Source organism: Erythrolamprus reginae, chromosome 6 (assembly GCF_031021105.1).
Source record: "Erythrolamprus reginae isolate rEryReg1 chromosome 6, rEryReg1.hap1, whole genome shotgun sequence".
In the NCBI taxonomy this organism is placed as follows: domain Eukaryota; kingdom Metazoa; phylum Chordata; class Lepidosauria; order Squamata; family Dipsadidae; genus Erythrolamprus; species Erythrolamprus reginae.
This window is the reverse complement of record NC_091955.1, coordinates 73,706,385-73,719,529: the sequence shown is the minus strand read 5'-3', so window position 1 is coordinate 73,719,529 and position 13,145 is coordinate 73,706,385. Positions and strand designations below refer to the sequence as shown.

Here is a 13,145-nt window from a genome sequence, read left to right as displayed (position 1 = left end):
CCTGTGGTTGGGTGGGGCTGTGGTAATTAATGAGGCTGCTATAAATAGCAGCCTGTGGGTTTGGCCATTGTGGAGGATTATCTGATTGTTGTGTTTCGTGCCTGCCTTGCTGACTTCGACCTTTGTGTGCTGATTTTTCCCTGCTTTGAAACTAAACCAGGGCAAAGTGTGTTTCACTTTGTAAAAGAAGAAGGACTGTGAATTGCCTCACAGCTGCAAGCTAAGTATCTCAGAACTGATAAGGGACTTGTACAAATTACCAGTTTGTTTGGAGACGAGTGCTCTTTGCTATACAAAAAGAGGGCTTAGTTTACTTGAATTTTCGGTATAAAGAACATTGTCTTGAATTTTCAAACGTGTGTGTCTCTGAAATTTGTATCTGTGAATTTTCGGGAGGATTCTACCAGAGAGCTCGACAGAACAGGTAGGAGTACTGATTTAAAAAAAAAAAAAAAAAAAAAGAAGTGAAATGACCAATCTACCAAGATAAAGAAAACATTCCTGAGCATTACTTTCTAAGGTTTAGGTAGCCTGCTTTCTGGATGAGGTTTTTGTTGATGACAGGAGAAGCGTCAAAATCGGGCGTGTATACTGATTCATCAGCTGAAAGCAGATCTTGCTGAGATACCCGCATGGCTTCAACTTCAACATCCGATTCTTCTTGGATGCTGCAATTCATAAATAAAATTAAAGCACTTCACCGTCATGCCGTCTGGTAGCACTTTTACGTATGTAATTAATACAGCTGGACATGAAAGATTTATTTACAAATATGTTTTTCATAAGCACCTAAGAGCTACAAACCTGGGTAAGAGTGTGCATTTGCAAGTACAGTGGTACCTCTACTTACAAACTTAATTCATTCTGTGACCAGGTTCTTAAGTAGAAAAATGTATAAGAAGAAGCAATTTTTCCCAGAGGAATCAATGTAAAAGCAAATAATGCATGCGATTGGGGAAACCAAAAGGAGGATAGAGGTCCTATTTCCTCCCAGGAGATTGCTAGAGGCCCTATGGAGGTTTTTCACCACCTTTTCCAGCCCTGTTTCCTCCCAGGAGATTCCTAGAGAGGCCCCATAGAAGCTTCTCCCTCCCAGTTTCAGAGGCCCAGGTTTGTAAGTGGAAAATGGTTCTTGAGAAGAGGCAAAAAAAATCTTGAACACCCGATTCTTATCTAGGAAAGTTTGTAAGTAGAGGCATTCTTAGGTAGAGGTACCACTGTAATTATTAACCACAATAGCAGCATAGTTTCATATATATCTTATATGATAAAAGTTTTAGGCTGATCATAGCTCCAAATCAGGTACCCTGTAAAATGCAGTCTTTTCAAAACTCACTTTTGTGATCCGTTATGTTGCAGCTTAGCTCTAGACAAATTATTCTAGTGCCATTTCCCATCTCTAAAATGGTTACAACTCTATAGAGATGCATAGTAGAAGAAAAAAAATATTAGAAAATTGCTTTCAAGATCCCTGATCTGGCAGCATAAATTATAAACCGACATCTTCCAGAGGTATTGGACTATAAGTATCCTCACAACAAGCCATCATGGCGAATTATCAGTTGGATTTCAATATCATATCATAGTTGAACAGGCTTTTGATAGTATTTTTCATATCAAAACAATTCTCTCTCCCTTTCTCTCCCTCTATCTTCCTGCTCATGTAGATAAGAGCAATGCAAGCAACATCTTTCCTCCTTCCCAAAACCGCAATATAAATAGGAATATAATATTACCTCTGCACCGAATTTGCAACCGATGTTAAAAAGCCGTCCAGCTTTTTTGAAAACATCTCTGCTCCTTTCTTCAAAAAATTAACCTGAAAAGTATAAAAAGGAAGCTGGAGATTTTGTCTAGAAAGCCTTGAGAAGCCAGTAGAGGTACTTTGTATTTTTTTGTGGATCCTCAAAGAAAATGGGGGCTTGGCCATTTTCATAAACCAGCATCACCATGGGCATAGTCAGACTCATTCTTAATTTGCATCTTATTTTTAGTCTTTTGAATATCTATGGAATATGAAATTAGACACTATATTTTGGGAAATAAATATGATCCTAGTCCAGGGGTATCAAACTGAAGGCCTGTGAGCTGAATCTGGCCCAGATCTGGCCTGCGAGCTTACCCTGGGAACAGCAAAGGACTGACCCATTGTCACTCTGCCAGCAAAAAGGGAGCTTGGGGAGACTGTACGGATCCCTCCCGAGTTCCGTTTTCGCTGGTAGAAAACTGCAAGAGGCCAAAAACAGAGCCCGGGAGGGCGGATGTGGATGAAAATGGAGCCTCAATGAATGACATCAAGCTAGCCACTCCCACCCTGGCCACTAAGCCCACCCCCAGGCCCCCTGAGGTCAATCATAATCCTGATGCAACCCTCAATGAAATCGAGTTTGACAGCCCTGTCCTAGACAGTCTGAAAAATTTAGATCAGTATTAAAGTGTCACAAAGATTAAGCCAGGTAAGCACCAAGAGAAACAGGCAAAACGTATACAGTGTTCCCTCGATTTTCGCGGGTTCGAACTTCGCGAAGTCTATACCATGGTTTTTCAAATATATTAATTAAAAAATACTTCGCGGTTTTTCTCCTATACCACGGTTTTTCCCACCCGATGACGTCATATGTCATCACCAAACTTTCATCCACCTTTAATAAATATTTTTAAAATAAACTTTAATAAATAAACATGGTGAGTAATAATCTAAATGGTTGCTAAGGGAATGGGAAATTGTAATTTAGGGGTTTAAAGTGTTAAGGGAAGGCTTGTGATACTGTTCATAGCCAAAAATAGTGTATTTACTTCCGCATCTCTACTTCGCGGAAATTCGACTTTCGCGGGCGGTCTCGGAACACATCCCCGCGAAAATCGAGGGAACACTGTATTTGAAATTCAGCTTAAATTCAGTCTCCATGATCTTGCACATTAATATCTCCTCCACCTTCACTCCCTCCCTTCCTTCTTCCCTCTCTATTTCTTATAAAACAATTGTAAGCATTCTCTCTTACAGCATCAATATTCCTCACTTCAGTTAAAACCCATGGAAGTTGATGCATACAATTTATTTAACAAGCCTTACATTTGTTAGTTTAAGAGTAGGCTATCATTCCCACTTTTTATAATTCACTCATAAAAATGACCAGAGCTTTGGTTTATAATATTAGATGCTTCGAATATAAACTGGCTGAACTATTAGGGACCTATGCTGTGCTCAGACATATATGAAGCACCATTTGCAAATGAGACATTCCACTGTACTGTAAAATAATTCACAGCTCCTTTCTTAGCTACGGAACAACTCTGCGGTTTAGAACTACCTCAGCAGTGGGTTGCTCCTGGTTCGGCCCGATTCCATGAACCAGTAGTGGTGGCAACAGGCTCCACCCACCCGTGACGCTTCTGCGCATGTGCAGAAGCTGCACACGCGTGTGAACAGGTAGCAACAGGTTTTAGAACATAGAAACATAGAAGACTGATGGCAGAAAAAGACCTCACGGTCCATCTAGTCTGCCCTTATACTATTTCCTGTATTTTATCTTACAATGAATATATGTTTATCCCAGGCATGTTTAAATTCAGTTACTGTGGATTTACCAAACACGTCTGCTGGAAGTTTGTTCCAAGGATCTACTACTCTTTCAGTAAAATAATATTTTCTCATGTTGCCTTTGATCATTCCCCCAACTAACTTCAGGTTGTGTCCCCTTGTTCTTGTGTTCACTTTCCTATTAAAAACCGGAGTGGCGCAGCAGGTAGAGTGCTGTACTGCAGGCCACTGAAGGTGACTTGTAGATCTGAAGGTCAGCGGTTCAAATCTCCATCACCGGCTCAAGGTTGACTCAGCCTTTCATCCTTCCGAGGTGGGTAAAATGAGGACCCGGATTGTGGGGGTAATAGCCTAGCTCTGTTTAAAAAATGCTATTGCTAACATGTTGTAAGCCGCCCTGAGTCTAAGGAGAAGGGCGGCATAAAAATCGAATGAATGAATGAATGAATGAATGAATGAATGAATGAATGAATGAATGAATGAATGAATACATAAATACATACATACATACATACACTTCCCTCCTGAACTCACTACTGAACTACATACCTGTGAACGTGTGTATCCCAGCATGGGCTCCATCATAGCAATTCTTTTACGGTACTGTAAAGCATTCAAAGCGCAGTAATATTGTAACGATGACAGATGCTGCTTCCTTCGGGCATTGGCGACCTCTCGGGCAACTTCAGCCTTTAGCTGAATAATATAAAATGTTTATAAAACCCCAAAAATATCAGCAGTCAGCTTTTTTATTTTTCCTTTCAAAAGAGGCTGAAAAATGCAGCATATGAAAGATAAGATCACGTCAAAGTCTATGGAGAGCCCTCGGACTAAATTGCATGTGTCAACATTCAGGATTCTCATTCTGAGAACTGCACCCATCATTTATGGAAGGCACTTCCAAATAATTCATATGCTACCATCAATCTTAAGCCGTCTTTTCTACTACATTATTATTTGTATGAAATAGATATGTCGCATTCAACTTTCTCCCACTTGCATTTTTTTCTACATGCTCAGAATTTGCGTTTTTTTAAAAAAATAATCTAAAACTGGAAACGCATACCTTTCCACTCTCTTTCTTTTTGGGTAGCCTGCTATACCTGGCCATAGAGATGTCATGTTCTGAAAGAAAGGACAACCTTTGAGCCTCACAACTGAAGCTGCACATGCACCAGCGAATTCTATTAAACCAAAGATTCTATTAAACCAAAGATCAAATGTAAGACATACCATTGCTTGCAAGGCTGAAGAGATCCTTTAAAGTGCTTACTTCTAGGGCGAAAGTAAAGAAGATAAACTAACAATGTATGTATGATATTATTATTATTATTATTATTATTATTATTATTATTATTATTATTATTATTATTATTATATTTTTCAGATGTGTGGATTAAATCCTGGGCAGAAACATAACTCTTCCTTTAAATGAATTTCCATCTGCTTTACTTACATTTCTAAACAATTCTCACCAAATTAATCGATGTATTAATTTCATTAATCTACCCAAGAAAACTTGGGAATGAAAACTGCCATCCTTGTAGGCTCTTTGTTTTATTACAATTTCTACTTTGAATCCAATCTTCAGAATTCCTCTGGCCAATAGCTGCCCTGAATCTAAGGAGAAGGGCGGCATAAAAATTGAATGAATGAATGAATGAATGAATGAATGAATGAATGAATGAATGAAATAGATAGATAGATAGATAGATAGATAGATAGATAGATAGATAGATAGATAGATAGATAGATAGATAGATGTGCACTGGGCTGGTCAGCAGGAGCAGCTGGAACAACACATAGGTGGATGGTCAAAAAGGAATTGTAAATATGGGTAGGACTGAAGGAGGAGTCACGTGACCACTGCAAGGGTTTCAAGGACCAGTTGTAAGCATTTCAGCATACTCACTGAAAAGATGGATGTTAACTGAGGACTGCCTAGTAATGAGAAGACAGCCTGTGGAAATTCCCAACCAGGAAGAAACATTTCAATTATTTACCTGTAAGATCTTTCTCACGAAACTGGATGACAGGAAGAACCATTGTGTCTGCAAGCTGTTTTGCTAGTTCAGTGTGTAAAACGTTAAGCTGAAAAACAGGAAAGCAACGATACTATCTTGCTACTACAGCCCTGGAAATATCTCTCAGCCTCAATTTCATCTTTAGATAATAGTCATAATAAAGCTGATACAAGCAAAGGAAATTAGAGAAAGGAAGAAAAAAAATGACATTGGATTGGAGAAAACCAGCATTATTTCTTTTCACCTATATAGCTAGATTGGGATCCTCTCTAATATACAGTGATCCCTCGATTATCGCGAGGGTTCCGTTCCAAGACCCCTCGCGATAATCGATTTTTCGCGATGTAGGGTTGCGGAAGTAAAAACACCATCTGCGCATGCGCGCCCTTTTTTCATGGCCGCGCATGCGCAGATGGTGGAGTTTGCGTGGGCGGCGGGGAAGACCCAGGGAAGGTTCCTTCAGCCGCCCAGCAGCTGATCTGCTCGGCAGCGCAGCATCAGCGAGCAGACGAAGATCGGGTTTCCCCTTTGCGAGGGCAGCGGGGAAACCCCGATTCGGCTCCTCGCTGCTGTTGCGCTGCCGAGCAGATCAGCTGCTGGGCGGCCGCAGCAGCAGCGAGCAGACGAAGATCGGGGTTTCCCCGCTGCCCACGCAAAGGGGAAACCCCGATTCGGCTCCTCGCTGCTGCCGCGCTGCCGAGCAGATCAGTTGCTGGGCGGCCGAAGGAACCTTCCCTGCGTCTTCCTCGCTGATGCCCCCGCTCGCTCGCCCCGCCCCCGCCGCCCGCCCGCCGCCCACCAGCAAGAGGGGGAGAGATAGAGAAAGAGAGAGAAGGAAAGAAAGAGATGAGAGAGGGAGGAAGAGAGTGTGAGAGAGGAAGAAGCAAGATAGAGAAAGAGAGAGAGAAAGAAAGATGAGAAAGGAAGGAAGAGAGTGACGTCATTGGGTGGGAAAAATCGCGATATAGCGTTTCGCGAAGAACGAGATCGCGAAAATCGAGGGATCGCTGTATATAAAATACACAAACACAAACACACACACACAGAGTATTTATCTTCAAAACAATTTTGTATGTATTCACATCTCAGCAATCTCTTGATCTCATATCAAGACATACCGTACATTTTCCAATTTTTGAATCTCTTAATACAGAATTATCAACTTTTTAATGTAGAAGAGTTAAATACTGAATTTTGTTTCTTACTATTAAGCTCTGTTATAATGGCAGGGATTAAATAACTGACAGAAAGATGCCCTTTTAACTGTCAAGTCCTATCTCCTGTTCACTGTAGGAGACCTTAAAATAAATCAATCTAATTATAAAGTTAGCAGTCTGATGTACTTTTTGTGGAACATCTTTTATCAATAAAAGAGTATTTAAAGTGCATCTATTTGGATGAACAGTATGGGGTTAGGAGAGAAGGGAAGACAAATTAACCATTACAAGTTTTAAAAACTTCCCTAAGGACTCGTCCATGCTTGGTTTACAGAATAAGTTATATTTATAAAGTAGATCCTAGCAGATTTATCTTCCTCTATCCAAAAAAAATATGAATATGCATTTGAATGTAAATGATTTCAATACATCTCTTCTTCAGTTGATATTTACAAATAGTCCTCGACTTACAAACATTCATTTACTGTCCATTATAAGTTACAATGGCACCAGAAAAAGTGAGTTTGACTGGTTTTCACTCTTGGACTGGTTTTCACAAACCACTGCACCATCACCATGATCACATGATTAAACCTTAAGCACTTGGCAACTGGCATGTACTTATGATAGTTGCATTGTTCTGGGGTTTATTTATTTATTGGATTTGTATGCTGCCCCTCTCTGCAGACTTGGGGCGGCTAACAACAGTGACAAAAAACAGCATGTAACAATCCAATACTAAACAACTAAAAACCCCTTATTATAAAACAAACATACATACAAACATACCATGCGTAAATTGTAAGGCCTAGGGGGAAAGAATATCTCAGTCCCCCCATGCCTGACGGCAAAGGTGGGTTTTAAGAAGCTTAAGAAAGGCAAGGAGGGTGGGGGCAATTCTAATCTCTGGGGGGAGTTGGTTCCAAAGGGCCGGGGCCGCCACGGAGAAGGCTCTTCCCCTGGGTCCCGCCAAACGACATTGTTTAGTTGACGGGATCCGGAGAAGGCCCACTCTGTGGGACCTAACTGGTCGCTGGGATTCGTGCAGCAGAAGGCGGTCCCTGTGATAATCTGGTCCGGTGCCATGAAGGGCTTTCCCAGACAACTTCTGACAAGCAAAGTCAATGAGGGAAGCCAGATTCACTTAACCAACCTACGATTCACTTAACAACAGTGGCAAAAAAAGTTTATAAAATTGGACAAAATTTGCTTAACAACTGCCTTGCTTAGTGACAGAAATTCAATCACTTTATAATGAATGAACAATGTAACCCAGAGACGAAGCAAATGAAGGATACTTAATTGAATCTTCCCTGGTGAAGGGAATTTTTATTTTTTTTCTGTTTGGTGATGGTACACTTTTTTGTTTAAGTTTTTGTTTTGTTTTCTGTAAAACTTTTAAAAAATCAATAAAAATTATATTTAAAAAAAGAAGAAGACAGAAATGTTGGGCTCAACTGTGACCATAAATTGAGGATTATCTATACATGTATTCCAATATTAATGTTTGCATTCAAAAGATGTATTGATTTTGTTCCTTTTTATCTTTGATAATTTATTTCTTGCATTTATAAAACAGGGGGGGGGGGGGGGGAATCTCATGAAGAAATGTAAGTGGTTCCCCTGTTCTGTACAGGTAGTCCTTGACTTATGACCAGAAACTGAGTCCAAAATTTCTGTTAAGTGAGGTATTTGTTAAGTGGGCTTTGCCCCATTTTATGTTGTTGTTATCACTGCAGTTGATAAGTTAGTAACCTAGTTGTTAAATGAATCTAGTTTCCCCATTGACTCTGCTTGTCTAATAGTCACAAAATGGGATCACATAATCCCAGGACACAGCAATAAATATGAATCAGTTGCCCAGCCTCTCAACTTTGATCAGATGATCATGGGGATGCTGTAAAAGTTGTAACCGTGAAGAACAGTCATAAAGTCACTTTTTAAAATCACTAAATGAACTGTTGTAAGTTGAGGAGTGGTTGCAACTTTTCTCCAGCCACCCTGAGGATGATAGCAGCACAACTTAACACTCTCAGAAGGTAGCACTTTGTAAGACCGATCAAGAGAATACAGTGATCCCCCGAGTTTCGCGATCCCGATCATTGCGAAAGGCTATATCGCGATTTTTCCACCCGATGACGTCACTCCCTTCCTTTCTCATCTTTCTTTCTCTCTCTCTTTCTCTATCTTGCTTCTTCCTCTCTCACACTCTCTTCCTCCCTCTCTCATCTCTTTCTTTCCTTCTCTCTCTTTCTCTATCTCTCCCCCTCTTGCTCTCGAGCGGCAAGCGAGCAGCCGAGCGGGCGGGAGCGAACGGGCAACCGGCAAGCGGCAAGCGAGCGGCCGGGCGAGCGGGTGACGGGCAAGCGGCAAGCGGCAAGCCTGGGCAACGGGGAAACCCCATCTTCGGCTCCTCGCTGCTGCCGCGCTGCAAGCAAGCGGCAAGCGAGCAGCCGGGCGGGCGGGGCGAACGGGCAAGCGGCAAGCGATCTTGGGGTTTCCCCTTTGCCTGGGCGGCGGGAAGACCCAGGGAAGGTTCCTTCGGCCGCCCAACAGCTGATCTGCTCCGCAGCGCGGCAGCAGCGAGGAGCCGAAGATGGGGTTTCCCCGTTGCCTGGGCAACGGGGAAACCCCATCTTCGGCTCCTCGCTGCTGCCGCGCTGCGGAGCAGATCAGCTGTTGGGCGGCCGAAGGAACCTTCCCTGGGTCTTCCCCGGGTCTTCCCCGCCGCCCACACGCAAACTCCACCATCTGCGCATGTGCGGCCATGGAAAAAGGGGCGCGCATGCGCAGATGGTGTTTTTACTTCCGCACCACTACATCCCGAAATATCGATTATCGCGAGGGGTCTTGGAACGGAACCCTCGCGATAATCGGGGGATCACTGTATCTCTGTTTAAAATCTGGAATATCTGCATTGTGAATTGCCTCTAGTAGATAAACTAATCGTGTCTTAAAATAGTACGAAACTGAACACGAAGGTTATGCCACCAAAAATTCCAAGGGATATTTACCCCACAAAATGCAAAGATTAAACTCACAAATAAGACCTACACAGCTACAGTGGAGCAAGAAAGTCTGCAAAGTTATCATAGGACTGGAGAGTTTACATAAGGAGAGGCTCCGAAGCAAAATAAACTTGGATATTTATATCGATTCGGCAAACTTCAGTTTCATTCGCACATTGTATTGCTTTGCCCATGTGGCTGTTTTATCCAAAACCAAGCAAATAGCTGTTATGTTTTTCTTTTTCTTTTCCTAACAGAACACTGTAATATCCAAGGGAGGTTTTTAAATGGTTATTGATTTTCATGTGTAGGTCAATATATAAATACAAGAAGGAGACTAAAGGTATGATTCATCATCACTGACAAACACAAGAGTCACTAAATGGTTTACACCTTGGGAACATCGGGGAAGAACACAGAAATTTTCTTGGAGACCTAGTATGTATTTCAAAAACCCTCTGCTACACTTTGGCCCCAGCAGATCACTGTTAAGTACAGTGATACCTCATCTTACAAACGCCTCATCATACAAACTTTTCGAGATACAAACCCAGGGTTTAAGATTTTTTTGCCTCTTCTTACAAACTATTTTCACCTTACAAACCCACCGCCGCCGCTGGGATGCCCCGCCTCCAGACTCCCGTTGACAGCAAAGCACCTGTTTTTGCACTGCTGGGATTCCATTGAGGCTCCCTTCCATGGGAAACCCCACCTCCGGACTTCCGTTGCCAGTGAAGCGCTTGTTTTTGCGATGCTGGGATTCCCCTGCTGGGATTTCCCTGCTGGGATTCCCCTGCAGCATCGCAAAAACACAGAAGTCCGGAGGTGGGGTTTCCTATGGAGGGGAACCTCAGGGGAATCCCAGCAGCGCAAAAATGGGCGCTTCGGCTGGCATAAGGGGTGAATTTTGGGCTTGCACGCATTAATCGCTTTTCCATTGATTCCTATGGGAAACATTGTCTCATCTTACAAACTTTTCATCTTAAGAACCTCGTCCCAGAACCAATTAAGTTTGTAAGACAAGGTATCACTGTATTATGTTAAAAAGATGGACAGGATAATGAACTCTTAATTTTGTATTTGAATTGCTGATACATTTTGTCTGAGGTTGTTTTGTCTAAGCATAGTCATACATACAACTGAGCTATTAAAAGGGATTGAATTTTTTACCTCCAGTATATTATACCTTGGTGAGTAATGTAGAACTCGCCGGGGGGGGGGGGAAGGAATAAAGTCTTCCTTGTTACTTCCATATTCGGTGGTTCTCAATCTTTCTAATGCCGCAACCCCTTAATACAGTTCCTCCTGTTGCAGTGACCCCCAACCATAAGTCTAGCGCCAATTCTCCCAACAGAGCTTTAAGCTGATTGGCAGAAAGGTCAGAGGGACACTCCCACTGTAAATGCCTGATTGGTTGTATTGTAAAAATATGTTCCAAGGTGCCAGAATAGAAGCTTTAGTTCCTAACACCTTGGGAAATTTGTCTTTGCCCCGAACCCTTGTGAAATGGTCGTTCGACACCCCCAGGTTGAGAACCATATTATAGTTATTCTTTTGCCAACAATATGAAAGAATCCAGTGGCTTTTTTCTTCCAGGATGTTTTTTTCTTTTTAGTCTAGTTTACAGCTATTGGATTTCCTAGATATTTCCCCCCAATACAAATCTTAAGCCTATTTAGGATAAATTGCAACAGCTAATGCTCTAGAAAAAAAATTATTGTTTTAGTGTTGAGAGGCTCATGGAATTGTGGATATTGGTTGGATGTAATTAAACAGTGGAAACCAGATGGGGAAGGATGTGAAATTCCTAAGAGAAAACAAATTTGGAATAATGAAGTTGTTTGAGAATGAGGTGGGCTGCTAAGGTGGAAGGGTGATGTGTGCTCACCACCGTGGCCCTGAGGGTTAGTGGAGTCCAGCAAAAAAAGTGCCAAAATTCAGGAGCACCTGTATGTCTGCGTGCGATTTTGCTACCTGCCCAGGTGCAGTAGCACAATTGCGCTGGACCCCGCTAGCAATCAGGGCCAAAGGGGCAGGCACACGTCACCAGCCCACCTCTGGAAGATATAGCAGAAATCAAGTTGCTGGAAAAAAGCAAAAAATAAAAATCCCTGTCTGCCTCTGAAAAATTGTGGACAGTCATAGAAATTGTAGAGGAATCATCTTAGAACATCTGAGGACGAGGATAGGGCAAAAAGTCTATGAACGTGAGTGGGCAGATTCATAGGCCTTTAAACTATGGCATTTAGGTTCATAAGATTTTGAAGTTCAGCAACAATTGGAAGTCTACAAGTGTTTTATCCCTGCCTTACAATGTAAGACATCAGAAATGGTTTTACTGCACTTGGGCAATGATGACAATCTTAAGTGCAAACTGCAAAAATAAATACTTTATTGATTAACACTTTTTTTTTTGTTTTTTTGTTTTTTTTAGAAATATAGAATTTATTTCAATGTACAAGTAAGGCAACAAGTCATATTTCTCATACAGTAAGTGACAAATATACATAAAGGCTGCCAACACAGTCGGGGGGTGGAAGCATTGCGTTCAATATTTCTTTTGACTGATGTTGCATGTATGTAGGTATTATTCTATCCATCTTTTGATACTTTACTATCAAGGGAGCAGAAAAATCTGCAACCTGGAGCTTCGTAAGCCCCCGTTTTCTTCTCCAGGTGAGATGAAAAGCAAAGACCTGGTCAGTTTTAGAAGCATCTTTTGAAAAACATCTATGGGGAGGGAATTGTGAGTTTTGCACTGCAAGGCCTAAGGGTGCCTTTAATTATCGCTACGGTTAATTCCTTCCCGCGAACATTTCATTAACAATGCCAGCCACAAAAACACAACTCGGCAAAATGACTTTGGAAATGTCGGACCATCTATTCAAACAAAACACACAACAACCCAGTGTAGCCAGGGAGAACTATTTGTCCAAACATTCTCTAATCACTTAATAGATAGAACCATTATTTGTACAATTAAATAACTTGATCTTTAACATCATTACATATGTAACACGTTTATTATGGTTCTATTTTCTCATGAACACTATCTTCCTGAAAAAAATTATCACCTCTTACATGTTAATCGGTGCAAATAGAAAAATTCTCAAATGGCAATAATATCCAGAGTATCTATTCACTAGTAAATAATAATAGAGATAGAAATAATAGTAAACCCTGTCCCACCCAATATCACCATCCTGTGCCTTCCGTCCCCTGTCCAATTGTCTCTCCTTATCTCATTTATCTTTTCTTCCTTTCAAATTTGTTCACCTATACTTTTATATCTTTTCTTCTATTCCTTTCTTTAGTTATATTACTAAATATCTATTCTCTTCAAAGTGTATTATGTATTGGACTAAATAAATAAATAAAATAAATAAATAAATTTAAAAGAGTTGAAGGTTTCCAT

The 13,145-nt window shown here is 41.3% G+C and overlaps 1 protein-coding gene across 2 annotated transcripts in view; it reads right to left on the bottom strand.

Annotated features, from left to right (window-relative positions):
- The window catches only part of APPL2 (adaptor protein, phosphotyrosine interacting with PH domain and leucine zipper 2), a 48,703-nt gene that overhangs the window by 22,039 nt on the left and 13,519 nt on the right, over nucleotides 1-13,145 (bottom strand). The window contains exons 5-10 of one of the 2 annotated variants that reach the window (XM_070756255.1): nucleotides 5,545-5,632; nucleotides 4,775-4,816; nucleotides 4,608-4,666; nucleotides 4,091-4,237; nucleotides 1,737-1,819; nucleotides 513-668 (exon numbers count right to left, since the gene is read on the bottom strand). In XM_070756255.1, coding sequence (XP_070612356.1) covers nucleotides 513-668; nucleotides 1,737-1,819; nucleotides 4,091-4,237; nucleotides 4,608-4,666; nucleotides 4,775-4,816; nucleotides 5,545-5,632 — 575 coding nt within the window. The remainder of the gene's footprint in view (nucleotides 1-512; nucleotides 669-1,736; nucleotides 1,820-4,090; nucleotides 4,238-4,607; nucleotides 4,667-4,774; nucleotides 4,817-5,544; nucleotides 5,633-13,145) is intronic. The other variant, XM_070756256.1, reaches the window with a different exon arrangement.